Here is a 16,352-nt window from a genome sequence, read left to right as displayed (position 1 = left end):
GCTTTGTTCAAAGAACTCCTTCTGACATTAATATGCAGATGTACTGTGTGCTACATTTTAAGGGGTTCTCCATCCAAAATCAATTTTGTTGCAGTTAATATGCAGGAATTTATTTAATCAATATGTTATTATTCATCCAAAACCTGTAATACACTATTCTAGAGAGTTACAACCAAATTAGATTTCTAAATTGCATATTAAAATGAAAGTTTTCAGCCAATTAAGCAGAAACCCAATACTGGAACAGGTGCCTAATCTGAACGGTATGCAGTCGGGGCACCGACGGTCTAAATGGCGACCGTCGGCATCCCGACTGTCTAATCCCGGCAAGGGTCTGATGACAGGCGTCGAAATCCCGACGCCTGTCATTTTACCTACACCGGGAGCCAGATATCCCGATTGAAGGTAAGCCGGGCGCCGGGCGCTAACAGCCGCGGGGGGGGGGAGGGTTAGGTGCTCCCGGGGAGGACTTAGGGTCAGGCAGCCCTCAGGCGGGTTAGGCTAGGGGTAGGGGGGTTAGGTTTAGGCACTTAGAGGGGGAGGTTAGGGTTAGGCACCCCTAAGGAAGGGTTAGGATTAGGGGGCGGGGTTAGGTTAGTTTATTATACTTACCTTTAGCACAGTCAGGATCTTCACCTCTGCCGGGCTTCCGCTGTTGGGATTTGATGCGGATGGCGGTAAATCATGCCGATCCCCAGTGTGGCAATACAACATGTGTGTTGACAAATGCCCTCACCTGGCAACCTTTAACGCAAAGGTAGTAAAATAGATGTGGCTACTATCAACACTGGAAAAAATTATATAAATTAGCTCTATCTTTAAATGTAGAGGCAGATTGCAGAAAGGGAGAACTCCCCTAGATCAAGTGCTGAAAGCAGATTTATTATATTATAAAATTGAATGTACTTACAAATATGTAATAAAAAAAGAGCATACGCAGGGTTAATGCTTTTCAATATCATACCTGTTGCATGTTTTGGAGTGAGTTTCCTTTTACAGACAGCTGGGGAATATGCTATATAATTATCAGGTGGTAAATAGTTTTTTTTTGTAAACTTTTTAAAAATACATTTTTAGTGTCTGCTTCTAAACCTGGGTACACATGTACCGGCCAAGCAGCAAACTGATTTGGTAAGCTAAACACACTAATCAATCGACCACCTGGTACGTCGGGCCAGACGTCACAACTGCCCGCCCAGTTGAGATGTCAGCGTAGACCATGCAGCCAGTGTCCTGGCGGCAGGCGGGTCGTCCGTACACACCGCCAGATATACTGATATATCTGCATGATACTGTATATCGTCATCGGCTGTGCTGCAGGGCTGACCTGATGTGTCTGTGAATGATGTTTTTCAGACGTATCTGGTGTACACACCTGCCGATATAGATACAAGTGTGTACCCAGCTTGACACGATTGACTTCCATGCATGTCTGTTACCCTCATATAGGGGCCCATTTACCATTCTATATTTGTGGCTTAATCCCCGAAAACACACGTTATTGGGGGTTAACTGCAATATTAAATTTCCCCCAGATGTATGAAGGAGGGGCAGCAGCAGATATCTCCGATACCTGCAGTGATTCCTAAATTCAAACTGGCAGCCGCATCCCCCATACGTTTCTATGAGGGATGTGATGCTGCCAGATTTACCAACAGCCAGATTGGTCCCCACAGCTAATGCCATCTAAAGATGGCATTAGCTGCTGTAGCCTATGCCAGTGATTTTCAACCTTTTTCAACTCGAGGCACACTACGCAAGATTTTAAAATTGCCAAGGCACACTTTCCAGGGACAAAGCATGTGTGACCAATGAAATAACATACACACTGGCTTCTACATAAAAAATACACACACATTGGCTTCCACAGGAAAAAAACACACTATATTGGCCTCCTCAGGAATAACACACACTACAGTACAAGTTCGCTGAGCTGACTGCCACGGCACACTTGACAACCGCTCGCGACACAGTGGTTGGAAAACTATGGGCTATAGGCTACACTTCCCATAATTAGCCGGCAAAAGGTTCCCCCAGAAACCTCCCCGGCAATGACGGCCACGCATGTGCAGTAGCCCCGACAGCACTCTGGGCACACCGCAGGGACGGGCTCCTTTCAGAGCTCCTGTCCCTGAGGGTACCGGATGATAAATGATGGGCATTACCAAAAGTGCAAAAGTTACTTTTTTTTTTTTAAAGTACTATTATATTTAGATACATGTTAAATAAATATTTTATTTTTTTATTTGTGATAGACTTGGTCTGACAGTCTCTTTAGTTTTTACCATATACTAGTAACTCTCCCCTCTCTTCTTTTTCTGTCTCAGGGGTCTATTCACTAAGCCTTGGAGAGAGATAAAGTGGAGAAAAATAAGTACCAACCAATCAGCTTCTCGCTGTCATTTTTCAAACACAGCCTGTAACATGACAGGTGCTGATTGGTTAGTATTTATCTTTCTCCACTTTCTCTCTCTCCAAGACAATTCAGACGTTTCTGCTGCTGTATGGCGCGCTCGGAAGTACATTCAGTTCTTCATCTGTATTAACAGGATGCCGGCCACATCTATGTGATTTCATTGCCCCCTAGACAGCCACTTGTGAGAGCATCCATCATCTCTGTCAGCGCACATTACACCAGCAGCCGTCTGAAATCAGATGGATCCCTTTTGAATTAGGGATGTGCAGGCTCGGATAGGTTCGAGTTTGCACGTGGAGTTCGGATTTTTCCCTCCAAAAAAAACGGAACTCAGAACGAGGCAAAACGTCATCTTACATGGACGAACATCATCATTCCTGGACAAAAGACCAGGAATGATGATGTTCGTCCATGTAAGATGACGTTTTGCCTCGTTCTGAGTTCCGTTTTTTTGGAGGGAAAAATCCGAACTCCACGTGCAAACTCGAACCTATCCGAGCCTGCACATCCCTATTTTGAATAGGTTACAGCTAGATCCCCTTACGTAGATTGAAGTCATCAGCCAGTATCCAACGTCATTCCCTACCATCCAAGTGGGCATAGAGGGGGAATATAATCATGTGGCGAGCCCGATGCGTGGCGAGCGGCCAACTTTCTTTTTTTGGTGGACTGTGTGGGCAGGAAACTGCACTTTCGCCCTCAGTCCACGTCACTTCCAGGTACAATATCTGAAGGGCAGGGCCGGCTCTAGGGGTGTTCGACCAGTGCGTTCGCACAGGGGCGCCACCCGTAGAGGGGCGGTACCCCTCCCCAGCATCCCGATTTCAGCGGGACAGCCCGCGGGTGGTCAAATTGGGAGGCTGGGGACCCCCACCGCCGCAGCTGTGCGACGGTGCCGGACCCCCCAGAGTGAATGGATGCCGCGCGCATGCGGGGCAACCATTCACTGACGGGAGAGGCTGGGGGAAGCCCAGCCAGTGACGGAGTGTTGGGCTTTACCCCCAGCCTGACATCATTTGGAGGCGTTCAATGCGGGCACTCCTCCAAATAACGTCACATAGGGGGCATGGCCTATGTTAATTAGGCCACGCCCCCAAATTCGGACACCCGAGGCAAAGCTGATCGCGATGTTATGGCACCATCTCGAGGGCCGGCACAGGGTGCTCCGAACCCTGGAGCCGGCCCTGCTGAAGGGGAAATATGCCTTTCCCTTTTCAATAATCTGCAATTCTACATGCCCATGGACCGCTGCCCATTTACACAAATGTAGTAGCAAATGGACATAAGGCTGATGTGTATGACCTACAATGTCTTTTATGCATAAAGTCTTTTTACTAAGCCTTGGATGGAGATAAAGTGAATGGAGATAAAGTCACAACCAATCAGCTGCTAACTGTCATTTGTCAAACACAGCCTGTGACATGGCAGTTAGGAGCTGATTGGTTGGAACTTTATCTCCATATAAGGCTTAGTAAATAGATATTATGAAAACACTAGTCTTAAGCAAATATTTTTCTTTCTCTTGTTTTAATAATAATAATACAACTTGGTAAAAACTATTTCCAAAGCTTATCAACCAAATCACGGGCTACAATTGTAATCTATAAATGCTGTAAAGTAAAATGTAAGGGATTGTGTGTTTACGAGTGCTATAGTAAAAGCTGGAGTAGTCTAGAAATACTTATTGGACCCACCAGAACAATGTCGGTGCACGCTCCATACCAGCGACAGCTTTGTGAGGAGGACGCATTTCCTTTGCATAAGGTCGCGCGCACCAATCGTACGGCGGCATCTGTTGTCGTGGTAACCGCTCAGCCAAAATTGTCAACCTGGTTCTGCTTCAATAAGTACTCAGCACTAAGGCCACAGGAGGGAGAATGTCGAGGGGGAAGGTCAGTAAGCACTCATACTTACTGTATACATGTATAGGATAATAATAACGACAGCTCCTGCACTAACATTAAGAATGACAGATTGAGGCTGGCCGCTACGCTTCGGGAGTCAGTCTCTCTACCGCTGCAGAGATTATTAGTATGTAACGTAAGTGTGTGTGACATGCCTTTCCCATTCTGTGCAGATAGTATTAGTGAGTCACATGACTCTCCAGATATGATGGGAACAAGTCCCATGACTCTGCATGTGGGGTTAATAAAGATGTCAGCCAGACCCCTTTAATTTGGGAGAGGTTTCTCTGCTCCTGTGTTTAGCACTGACTTTCTAGTTTAATACAATCAGGCACAGTTCCAATAAATGTAATGAGCACAGTTAATTATGACCCCTATTTATGGGTTTTTGCGAAAAATACAGTGAGAAGACTGCGTAGGGGATTCGCAGGGACGGAGCTTTATGGCAAGCTCTGTCCCTGCACGGGATGTTTGATAAATTCCTGTGATATTTTCTAAATTCACAACGCACAATACGAATTTAGGTGAAAATATCACACTATAACTGCATTTTTAAATGCGGATTGTAGTAAATAGAGCCCTATGTCACGAATTCAGTGCTAAGTTTAAAAATGAATATATATCCCCCAGAGAATGGAGACATATTGATTTCTATGATTAAGGTGCCCATTTATCAATATCGATAATACAGATGCCCGTGATTGCATTGCAAGATGCGCTGATAACGCTGGGATGTATGAAATTTAACATGCAGGGTCAGGGGCTCCGAAAGACGACTGTCCTGGCAATGTGCTCTTCACTCCTGTGCCGAGACTCCTGGGAATACGTGGTCTAAAAACCACGCATGCGCGGCAGCCATTGCTGGGGAGGAGTCCTGGTAAATTTTGCAAAGTTTGGCCCCTAGGCTACAGCAGTACAACTCTATCTTCAGATGGCGTTAGCTGCAGGGGCCAAACTGTGCAATGCTTTGTATTCCGGAGCTTGGTAAATCTGACAGCATCGCATCTCCCATGGAAAGCTATGGGGGTCGTGGTTACTGTCTGAAATGGAGGGACCGCAGCAGATATCGGAGATATTCGCTGCCATCCCTCCATAATACATTTGGGGGGATAATAAATATTTTATCCCCCGAAAACGGGTGTTTTCGGGGAATATTCTGCAAATATTTACTGATAAATAAGCCCCTAAGTCACGACTCAGGTGATGCAAAAATTTTGTTTTGTTCCCTTGTTTCATATATATATGCCCCCCTCTACTTTTTCCCATTTGTCTACTTGACTCCCCCGAATCCCTGACTCTTTATGCATGGCCGCTTATGCTCCTTCTCTTACTTTCCCCTCCTTATCTATAGTATTTCCTGTGTATCCTGTCAATCTACCGTAGACTGCCCAGCATTGCCCACTCATGCCTGCCCCCTTTATTTTATCCCTGTTGTTTTTCTATGCCTGCCCAACCTTGATTGTAAAAGATCTATTGTGGCTGATTTAGTAATTGATAGACACTTCCCCATTCTAAACTCTCAGTAAAATACGGTACAATAACACTTTATCCTATAATTACAAAAGTGGTCATGTTGGTGTTTCTGTGTTTTGTAAGTTGGGGGGAGAGACAAGCAGCCCTGAGCCCAAATTTTATGTAGGTATCGCAAGTGACCCTCCTCTGCTTGGTTGTAGGATTACTTCTTTTACCACGATAGCAACACTATAATTTGTTATGTTACAAAGGAGCTAATTTAGCAATAGTGAGATAATTCAGCAACAGTGTCGATATTAACACCCTGACCTTGCGAAGTCCATACTTGCCTACTTTTGAAAAATAATTTTAGGGAGATTGTGAAAGCAACGGCAGTACAGTGGGTGAGTACTGCTACATCTGAGAGGCGTGCCATAAAGCTGACTTATGGTGCGTACACACGGACAGATATAACAGGACGATATGAATGATAACGATATCGATCATATCGTTATCAATCATATCGTTCTGTTTTTGGGCCCTTCCAACCCTCAAATGATGGTCGATGCGCGGTGACGGATGGTCAATATTGATATCGACCATCGCCCTTGCATGCAGGCCAACCTAGTTGATATCGACCAGGTTAGCCTGGTTACTATAGGGACCCATAGTCGTTTGGGGGTTGGTGCATGTGCTGGATGTTCGAAATCGAACATCCAGGACATGCAGGATGATCTGACATCTGATCGTTGTCTGAACACTTTGTGTTTATGGAGCTTAACATTCAAATGTAAATGAGCCCCAAAGCCGTAAAGTAAGATCTACTTGTTGATGAAACACACCAATAGGGATCATTGTGCCTTATAACCAGTGATACTAATTAACCCATTTGAATGGATATATCTGTTTATTTTACACACACATATATATATATATATATATATATATTGTGACACAGTTAGGTTAGGGGGTCCCTCTCCTGGGTAGAGGACTCCTTCCTTCCACACACAGCAGCTGGGAAACAGTACGCCAGACTGGATGCAAGTACAAGCTGGTCGACGCCAGTCTTTATTGTACAATGTCAGAAACAACATAAAGAAAACATAAATATAAATCCTAGCCCTGTCGGGGCACTAACTTCACAGGTAGTTCCCTCACTACCAGAACCTGGCAGGGCCTAATGCCCTCACCAGCAACAAAGGCACAGCACAACACTTACAGTTAGGTTTTCAAGTGTCTCTGAGCAAACTCCCTGTCTGCTCTCCCAGGTGAGACACTCAGCCCTAAACACACTAGGCTTATATTGGCCACTCTCAGGTGGAAACCCTGACAAGCCTGTTACCAGGCTGCGAGAACCAAAACCTGGAGTGGCCGTGGGTGGAGCCCTCCCTCTCCTCTCACCCACAACCCCCAGGTCCCAAACCGGCTTTTCAAAAAGCCGAGACTCAAGCCTGCTACACTGCAGACTTTCTCCTGGGGATTTTAAACACATAGGACAGGAATCTGGGATAGATGTCCCTGTCACAGACCACTTTACCAGTGATCCTATCACATATCCCCCCCCTTTGTTTCGACCTATGGGGCGGAACAACTGAAGCCCCCAAACAATGAACGCGTGACAACGCGTCTGCTTAGACAACAGGCCCCCTGGCCTGTGTTCCACTGAAAATTTAAAAGTTTGTAACGCCAAGAACCATCTCGTAATTCTCGCATTACTGTCCTTATTTTCGGACATCCATTTCAAAGGGGCATGGTCAGTGATCAATTTGAACTTTCTTCCAACCAAGTAGTACCTGAGAGCCTCTAACGCCCACTTTATGGCCAACGCCTCCTTCTCCACTGTGGCATCGGGTAGGCATCGAATTTTGAAACACTGTTCAACTTTCGGAAGTCATTGCAGAAACGCACACTCCCGTCGGGCTTTGGAATCAACCCAATGGGACTTGACCATTCACTATGTGATTCTTCAATAACCCCTAACTCTAGCATATTTTTAATTTCTTTCGACACCGATTCTCTTTGTGCTACTGGTAACCTATAGGGCTTTAGATTTACTGGAGGGGCTCGGTTGGCCGACAGTACCGTTCTATCTTTCCAGGGCTTTAACAGATTTATATGGTATATCTGTTCCGGCTTTCTTTTCCCCGGCTGGTAAACTTTGTAATTGACCTGTCCCACTCTTTCTAAGATTTCAAAGGGGCCTTGCCATTTAGCCAAAAGTTTATTTTCCACAGTGGGAACCAACACTAACACTCTGTCCCCAGGAGCAAAGCTGCGTAACCGAGCATTGCGGTTGTATACCCTCTGCTGTGCCTGTTGAGCCTGTTCCAGGTGCTCTCTCACTATCGGCACCTCTATAATAGGCAATGGAACTAGTGGACCCTTAAAATGTGGTCTGGGAGCATGATACTGACACTCAGGGCAGGATGCGCAAAAGTCAGATACCTCTTTACGAAGCCTGGGCCAGAAAAACCTCTGCTTTACTCGCTCAGTGGTTTTCTCTACCCCTAGATGGCCTGCCGTTATATGACCATGGGCCAGATCCAACACTGTTCTTCTGTAGGCTTTGGGAACTATTAGTTGTTCCACAATATCTTCCCCCTTCTTAGTCACCTGATATAACAAATCCTGACACATTATCATGTGGGGATAGGACAAAGGACTATCAGGGTCTACGGGTTTACCATCAACTACTTTTACATTCTCCCTGGCTTTTACCAAAGTAGGGTCATTCAACTGCTCCACGGCAAAGACCTCTCTTCTGACCTCTAAATCAGGCAGACGATCCACTGGCCCAACAACACTTCCCACCTCAGTGGGAGGCACATCAGTTGGCGGGCCACCGTCACGCTCCGCATTCTCTAGTTCGCCAATCATAGTAGAAAAAGGGAATAACTCTGACTCAGAAGAAACTCCCTCCTCCACTACATCGACAACCTTCTCAAATGGATCGGGGTTGTTCATTTCTGGAACAAAACGGCTTTCCCACAACTTCCAGAAGTGAGCAAAGTCCCTCCCCAATATTGCATCGTACATCAGACCATGCACCAAACCCAAAGAAACTATAGCAGAACCACATGGTGTCTCGATGTTCACCTCGGCAGTAACATAATATCGAGTATCCCCATGTATGCAGGTCACACCAACAGTTTTTCCCTTACGCCTCAAGGGGTTCACCAGCTCAGCTTTTATAAGTGTCACCAAGCTACCAGAGGCTAACAGTGCCTCTACTCGGTTGCCATCTACAGTGAGTACACACATGTGCTTATCAGTCTCAGCCTGCCGGTCAGCCGTACAGGCTGTCTGTGCAAAGACATGAGCAGTATCACATTGCATAGGTTCAGTTGTAAGTGAACAATTAGCGGAAATATGGCCGAAGCCACCACATCGGAAACACTGAGTCATATTAATGTCTAGTCGTTTACGGGGCAAGAACCTTCCTGGCCTGACAGGCCTGTCTCCAGGTTCTACACCCTCAGTCCTAGGTAGATCCCACAGCCCAGCACCCTTCTCCCCTGGAACAGTCTTACCAGTGTCTGTGGGAGTTCGCCGGTGCGCCATCGGGGCTCGGTGGGGCATACTCATCAGCTCCTCAGCCGCCACGTACCTCTCCACCAGCTCGACCAACTGGTCCGCGGACTTAGGGTCTGCATGGCTCACCCACTTGCGCAGAGTCACAGGTAATGATCGCAGGTACCGGTCCATCACGACCCTTTCCACGATCTGTGGTCCCGTCAGCGTCTCGGGCTGTAGCCATTTTGAGGACAGATGGAGGAGGTCATGCATCTGCGAACATGGAGGCTTGTCCATATGGAACTCCCAGCAGTGGACCCGTTGGGCACGAACAAAGGTGGTGACTCCCAAGCGAGTTAGGTTTTCCTGTTTTAGTTTTTTATAGTCCTTGGCATCAGCCAGGCATAAGTCGAAATAGGCCTTTTGTGGCTCCCCAGACAAAAAAGGTGCCACCAGACTTGCGCACTGCTCCTTGGGCCAACTCTCCCTTTCGGCCGTTCTTTCAATTGCGGCGAGATAGGCCTCCACATCATCGCCCGAAGTCATCTTTTGGAGGAAGTGACTGGCTCGTACGGAGTGAGTGGTGGTGGGAGGACCAGTATTAACATCTCTGGGCCGGGCGACCAGGTGCTGTACCACCTCTTTTATGGCCTGGCGGGTTTCCTCGATGGCGACCTGTTGTTGCCTCTGGGCTGTCTCCAAGGCCAACAGTTGCACCCTGGTGGATTCCTGCTGAGCCCTGGTAGATTCCTGCTGAGCTGCTGTAGCTTCCTGCTGAGCCCTGGTAGATTCCTGCTGAGCTGCTGTAGCTTGGAGCAAGGCCTTAACAATTTCCTCCATTTTGTCCTGGGGTGTAGGTTGGAAGCTGAACCTTGCCTCTCTGAGCATTGGCTGACGCCTCCTCTATGGGACTCCAAGGACACAGTGTTATTTCCACACTCACAAATTGGGTGTCTGTCCCTTTAATTTTTAAACGGAAAGTTTTCCTCTCGCTGCAACTTCAGTGTGTGTGGGTGCCCGCATTCTCCACCATATTGTGACACAGTTAGGTTAGGGGGTCCCTCTCCTGGGTAGAGGACTCCTTCCTTTCACACACAGCAGCTGGGAAACAGCACGCCAGACTGGATGCAAGTACAAGCTGGTCGGCGCCAGTCTTTATTGTACAATGTCAGAAACAACATAAAGAAAACATAAACATAAATCCTAGCCCTGTCGGGGCACTAACTTCACAGGTAGTTCCCTCACTACCAGAACCTGGCAGGGCCTAATGCCCTCACCAGCAACAAAGGCACAGCACAACACTTACAGTTAGGGAGTTTGCTCAGAGACACTTGAAAACCTGTCTGCTCTCCCAGGTGAGACACTCAGCCCTAAACACACTAGGCTTATATTGGCCACTCTCAGGTGGAAACCCTGACAAGCCTGTTACCAGGCTGCGAGAACCAAAACCTGGAGTGGCCGTGGGTGGAGCCCTCCCTCTCCTCTCACCCACAACCCCCAGGTCCCAAACCGGCTTTTCAAAAAGCCGAGACTCAAGCCTGCTACACTGCAGACTTTCTCCTGGGGATTTTAAACACATAGGACAGGAATCTGGGATAGATGTCCCTGTCACAGACCACTTTACCAGTGATCCTATCACAATATATATATATATATATATATATATAATCTTCATAATGGGGGTGAAGCAGTGCCAGATTAAGGTCTACATGGGCCTGGAGCTGAAATTTATGAAGGGCCTATTGTGTGCTGCTGCAGGCGAATGTGATAACCTCTGTGGCAGTGTGACTAGTGATGTGGGGGCATGCCTAGTGTGTGGATGTGGTCTACACAGGGGGTGTGGCTATATCCATGGGGGAATAATTGCCTCCACTTTTAACAACTTTATAGTTGAGCTATAACAAAAAAGGGTTTTTTTTTGTGAAAGGGCAAATACAGCTGCCATCCGCGGCCTGCGGCACCACTGAAGGCTATGATTATTCATCATCACTCCTCATTGATGCAGCAGCTCCCTATATACACACACACAGAGACATATATTTATATATACCAATGGGTTGAGTACGGAATGCCAGTGCTCGGGATCCCGCCAGTCAAAAACACCCGATGCCGGCATCCCGACAGGGTTAGGATAACAACACTTGTTGGTCAGTATCCTAACCCTCCCACCCCGCTGCCTAATACTAACCTTCCCCCTTAGTGCCTAAACCTATCCCTCCCTACTTAGTGTCTAACCATTCTCCTAATGCCTAACCCTTACCCCAGTACTTACAGTCGAGATGCCGGGACCAGGACTCTGACAAGTGTCGGGATTCCAGCGCTGGCATTGTAAGCGCTGGCATCCCGACTATCGGTCTAATGACCGCATCCAATACCAATCAAAATAGCACTCTAACAGCGATTATGGATCACACAGGACCCCCAAGATGCTTTTAAAGTTTCAGAATTCTATACTTAGGGTGTTTCATCATAAAAGAACCTAAAGCCTGGTACACACTAGGTTGACGTTTGGCAGACCCGTAACCTATCTGACGATTGGTAAGTGTATACATATTTGCCAATCGCCTGCGCGATGACCCGGGCTTGACAGCTGCACAGCAGATGGGATATGTCTGTGAACCATATCGTTCACAGACATATCCGCTGTACACACCCGGCGATGCACTATGGATATATCGCCTGTACAGTGGAACGGGGGATATATCTATCAGTCTAAGTTAAAAGGTAATAGGTGAACCGGTGCGCAAACAAAGCTGCAGATGGGAGGTAATCAAAAATAGGAGGTATCCTCACACCTCCATCAACATAACGTAATATATATATATGGCATCCACACAAATAATCAGCAATCTTCAAGACAACAATATTCACACAAAGATAAAAGAGTGCATGCAAAGCACCAATATATAGCATATACTGAATCCACACTAGTGAGTGGAAATGTATAGTACGCGTATCCACAAATGGCTGGAGGGTGACAATTACCGGATTGGAGTAAAGGAGCTGTTAACGACAGGCCTTAATAAGCCAGAATGTATAGAGACACAGAAGTAGTCCCGGGAACTGCACTGGTCTGGGCTTGGACCTCCGCTCTCAGGCACTGCACTCCCTGTTCATCCCTGGTTCCCCCGTCTGACACCATGGTGTTGTCTTGAAGATTGCTGATTATTTGTGTGGATGCCATTTTCAACAACTGATTATACAGCTTCAACAACTGATTATACACATATATATATATATATATATATATGTATATATATATATATATATATATATATATACAGTATAGCACAAAACTCCGCTCTAGTGATGTATGACAACACCACATACTGTATATGAGGAAAGAAGAGGCGGCACTCCCAAATAGAATGGTGAATAAAGGTTTAAATGTACTTAAATATCAGTACAGATCTGTACTGATGTGCCGCCTCTTCTTTCCTCATATACAGTATGTGGTGTTGTCATAGATCACTAGAGGGGAGTTTTGTGTGTATATATTAGTGTTCCCTCTAGCTCCGGCGGCAGGCAGGGCGCCGGAGCTAGAGAGGGCATGCCGAGAAGGGGGCGTGGTCATCGAAAAAGGGGGCGTGTCTATAAGACACGTCCCCTTTTCGTCACTCTTGGGGGCGTGCCCGGCACTTACGGACACGCCGGGCAGCCCCCAAGCCCTGCAGACAGGGAGAATAGATGCCGGGCGCATGCGCCCGGCGTCTATTCTCCGGCGGTGACCGGGTCACCGCATGTTTCTCCACCCGCGGGACGCAGCGTCCCGCGGGTGAGAACGGCTCCCGCAGGCTGTTAGGGCAGGGCGCTTTTTGCCCTCCTCCTCCTAGCGGGAACGCTATATATAATATATATATATATATATATATATATACACAAAATACATATATACACTCACTTATATATGTATGTATACAAATACACACATTATATGTATATATACATATATATTATATATATATATATATATATATATATATATACACACACACACACGTAGGTGCCAGACATTACACTTACCTGTGTGAAGGAATGCTGGTTATGCATCCTGATTTCTCCTCACGGCTGGTGAAAGCTTCCTTCCTTCCTTCCTCAGCTCAGCCTCTGCACTCCACTTGTTAGGCTGACTTTATAGTTGAATTTATGTGCCCAGCTATTGACTAAGTTGCCCAGGAAGGGGGGTAGTGGCCCTTGGGTGAATGGGTTAGGCTTCAGATGACCCAGGGGACTGGAGCATATGGTGACCCAAGGGACACACAACTTCAGATGGCCAGGGGAGCTTTAGTACGACCTGGGGGAGGGGCTTCGGGCGGCATGGGGGCGGGGCTTTGGGCAGCATGGGGGCGGAGCCTTGTACTGCAGGGAAAGGAATAAGGATATTCTGACGTGTGACGGAGCTTCAGACGGCCGATGCGGGGTGAATGGTCCAGACTTCGGATCTTCCATCACAGCAATGCAGTGTCGTCGCATTCAAAGCAGTGCAGACAGTGTTCTCATGGATTTTTTTTCCCTGTCTGCACTGCATTGAATCCTGTGGGCCTATTTTAATGGTGGGCCTGGAGCTGTAGCTCCACCCGCCCCATTAGTAATCCGGCCCTGGGGTAAAGTGCAATCTGGGAGATTGCTAGACTCTACTGGGAGTCAGGGAGATTACCACTAATTTAGGGAGTCTCCCTGACAATTAGGGAGAGTTGGCAAGTATGGCTAAGTTCCTGCAGCCAGTCTTTTCAGTTATCTGAAACGAATGTCCTGCACTGCGCATGCCCTAACAGCAAACCTGTGGAAGGGCATGCTGGCATATGTAGTTCCACAGCAGCTGGAGTGCTACCCTATTCTACACATATCTTGATATGACAATTAGGCACATCAGACAATGGGGGGGATGTACCATACTTGCCAACATTTCTGCATGGGGATCCGGGACGGGGCTGGCAGGACCGTCCAGCAGGGAGGGTGGCGGCGGTTCAAGTAGGCGGAGCAGGGGCGTGCCGACGCGATCGCGTCATAGTGGCCCCGCCCCCCGCTTTATAATGCCAATATCACTGCCATTATAAAGCAGGGGGCGAGGCTACGATGATGCGATTCAGCGAGAATCGCGTCATCGCACCCCCGGACCGCCCACTTTTGCAGCTGGTGCGGGGGTTTGCGAGGTGCCGGAAGCCATTCCGGGGGACTTGCCTAGTCTTGCGGGATGTCGGCAGCGGCACCCGATTTTCGGGGGGCTTCCGACAGTCCCAGGAGAGTAGGCAAGTATGGGATGTACTAAGTTCTGGAAAGTGATATAATGAAAAGTGGTAAACGACCAGCCAATCAGCTCCTAACTATCACGTTACAGGCTGTGCTTGAAGAATGACAGTTAGGAGCTAATTGGTTGTTAGTTCATCACTCTCCAATTTATCACTTTCCAGAGCTTAGTACATCTGCCTGACATGACAGGATCAGTGGTTGTGCATGCACAGTGCTCCTCCCTCAGTGGCATACTATATTCTACATTTATCCATTATGACTGGTCAGTATTATTTATTCTTTCTGTGTAGACTTGATGTCTACATTTTGCTTGTTGACATTTTGACTGTCTACAATTTAACAAGATCGACCTAATGACCCTGTCGACCTCATGTCCATGCTGAACTTTTGGTTTTCTACAGTTTGACCATGTCAACATTGTCAGTCAACATTTTGGTGTCGACCTGATGATTGTCGATATTCTGATTACATCCTGTGTTAATAATATCATGTTGTCTGACTTTGCTCTATTCTACTGAGGTTTATTTTATTAAAGTATAACATTTGAATACAGTGGCTAACTTCCTTTTCTTGGTGCATTAGCTATGTTTTCTCTGTCTTTGAACAGGCTATCGTGCACAGGGGTCAGTATGGGTATCAGAGACAGAAGGATCGGTAAGGGTGAAAATATATTTGTTCTTAACCCTGGTTATAATTCAGTAGGCCATTCTTAAATGATGACCCTGTAATGGATAGACGGTAGTAGAAAGAAGCACCTAGAGGTAACTCCCCGTATATATAGGAGCACAATCACATATGCTCATTATGTTTGTGTTTTGTACAGAGAGCCTAGATCTTGCATCCGATACAAGTGTGCACTCATTAACACCATCGCAGACGTGCTGAGGCAGCGACCAGGCTGGACAGAAGTGAATGTGTAAGGTTTGGGTATATTCTGCTCTTCACTATACTCCCTCAATGTCTTTGGTTTGGGTAACCGGTTTTCTACCATGTAGTGAAATCACTTCCCGATTCACATTGGTCAGTCCTTCCTCCATTTCTCAGGATCTAGTTTGCTTTCAGTACTTTTGTTCACTACACCAAGTCTTCTGTTCCTATGCAGAAACAATCACTGCCTTGCTTCATGTCAGGGTATCCAAGTGCAATACTTTGTTCCTGGGACTACCATGCCTCAAGCCTAGGGCACAAGCTCACTGCCTTTCATTTTACCTTGGGCACAAGGTAACTGCCTGTCTTCCAGACGGGATGTAGTTAATAAACTTACCATCGGGACGGCGGCTGCCGAAATCCCGAACTGCGAGCAGAAGAACGGCGCCGGAATCTCGGCATCAGTGGAGATGCTGATGCCAGAATCCAAACAGCCGGCATCCCGATCGTAAGTATAGCGGGCTGGGTTAGCTGATAGCCGCAGGGGGAGGGAGAGTTAGGTTTAGGCACCACAGGAGGGGGGGGTGTTAGGCTGCGGCAGGAGGAGGTTAGGCACCCCCTGGGGTGGGTTGGAGTTAATCACTCCGTGGGGGGGGGGTTAGGTTTAGGCAATAAGGGTGGGGGGCTAGGTTTAGGCACCAACTGGGAGGGTTAGGGTGCGGGGTAGGGAGGGTTAGGATGCAGGAAAGGAGGGTTAGGGGGTGAAGGGGGGAGGGGTGAGATACTTATCTAACTCCTGTCGTGATTCTGAGCGGGATTCTTTTGACAGCCGGCATCCCGACTGACGGTCTCCCATACCAAACCCCTTCCAGACTAGGATATACAGGCATTGCTTTTTCTTCTGTTACAGATATACAGGTACTGCGTAGCTTCCAGCATAGGGCACAAGG

General features: G+C 47.2%; 2 protein-coding genes across 6 annotated transcripts in view; one reads left to right on the top strand and one right to left on the bottom strand.

Annotated features, from left to right (window-relative positions):
- Positions 1 to 13,357, bottom strand: part of LOC148534272 (interferon regulatory factor 4-like) — a 79,942-nt gene extending 66,585 nt beyond the window's left edge. The window contains exon 1 of one of the 4 annotated variants that reach the window (XM_088467072.1): positions 13,309 to 13,357. Coding sequence is in view for 3 of the 4 variants with exons in the window: in XM_088467070.1 (XP_088323196.1) it covers positions 4,111 to 4,208 (98 nt within the window). In the remaining variant the exon portion in view is untranslated. Of the gene's footprint in view, positions 1 to 4,110; positions 4,272 to 4,330; positions 4,400 to 13,308 lie in introns of those variants that run through there. The other 3 variants (XM_088467069.1, XM_088467070.1, XM_088467068.1) reach the window with 3 other exon arrangements.
- Positions 4,143 to 16,352, top strand: part of TTLL9 (tubulin tyrosine ligase like 9) — a 35,752-nt gene continuing 23,542 nt past the window's right edge. Inside the window, exons 1-3 of one of the 2 annotated variants that reach the window (XM_088467074.1) lie at positions 4,146 to 4,308; positions 15,143 to 15,189; positions 15,359 to 15,451. In XM_088467074.1, coding sequence (XP_088323200.1) covers positions 4,294 to 4,308; positions 15,143 to 15,189; positions 15,359 to 15,451 — 155 coding nt within the window. In that variant the 5' untranslated portion in view covers positions 4,146 to 4,293. Of the gene's footprint in view, positions 4,309 to 15,142; positions 15,190 to 15,358; positions 15,452 to 16,352 lie in introns of both variants that reach the window. The other variant, XM_088467075.1, reaches the window with a different exon arrangement.

This window comes from Taudactylus pleione, unplaced genomic scaffold (genome assembly GCF_031769625.1).
Source record: "Taudactylus pleione unplaced genomic scaffold, aTauple2 ptg000069l, whole genome shotgun sequence".
NCBI lineage: Eukaryota > Metazoa > Chordata > Amphibia > Anura > Myobatrachidae > Taudactylus > Taudactylus pleione.
This window is presented reverse-complemented; position numbering and strand designations above follow the sequence as displayed.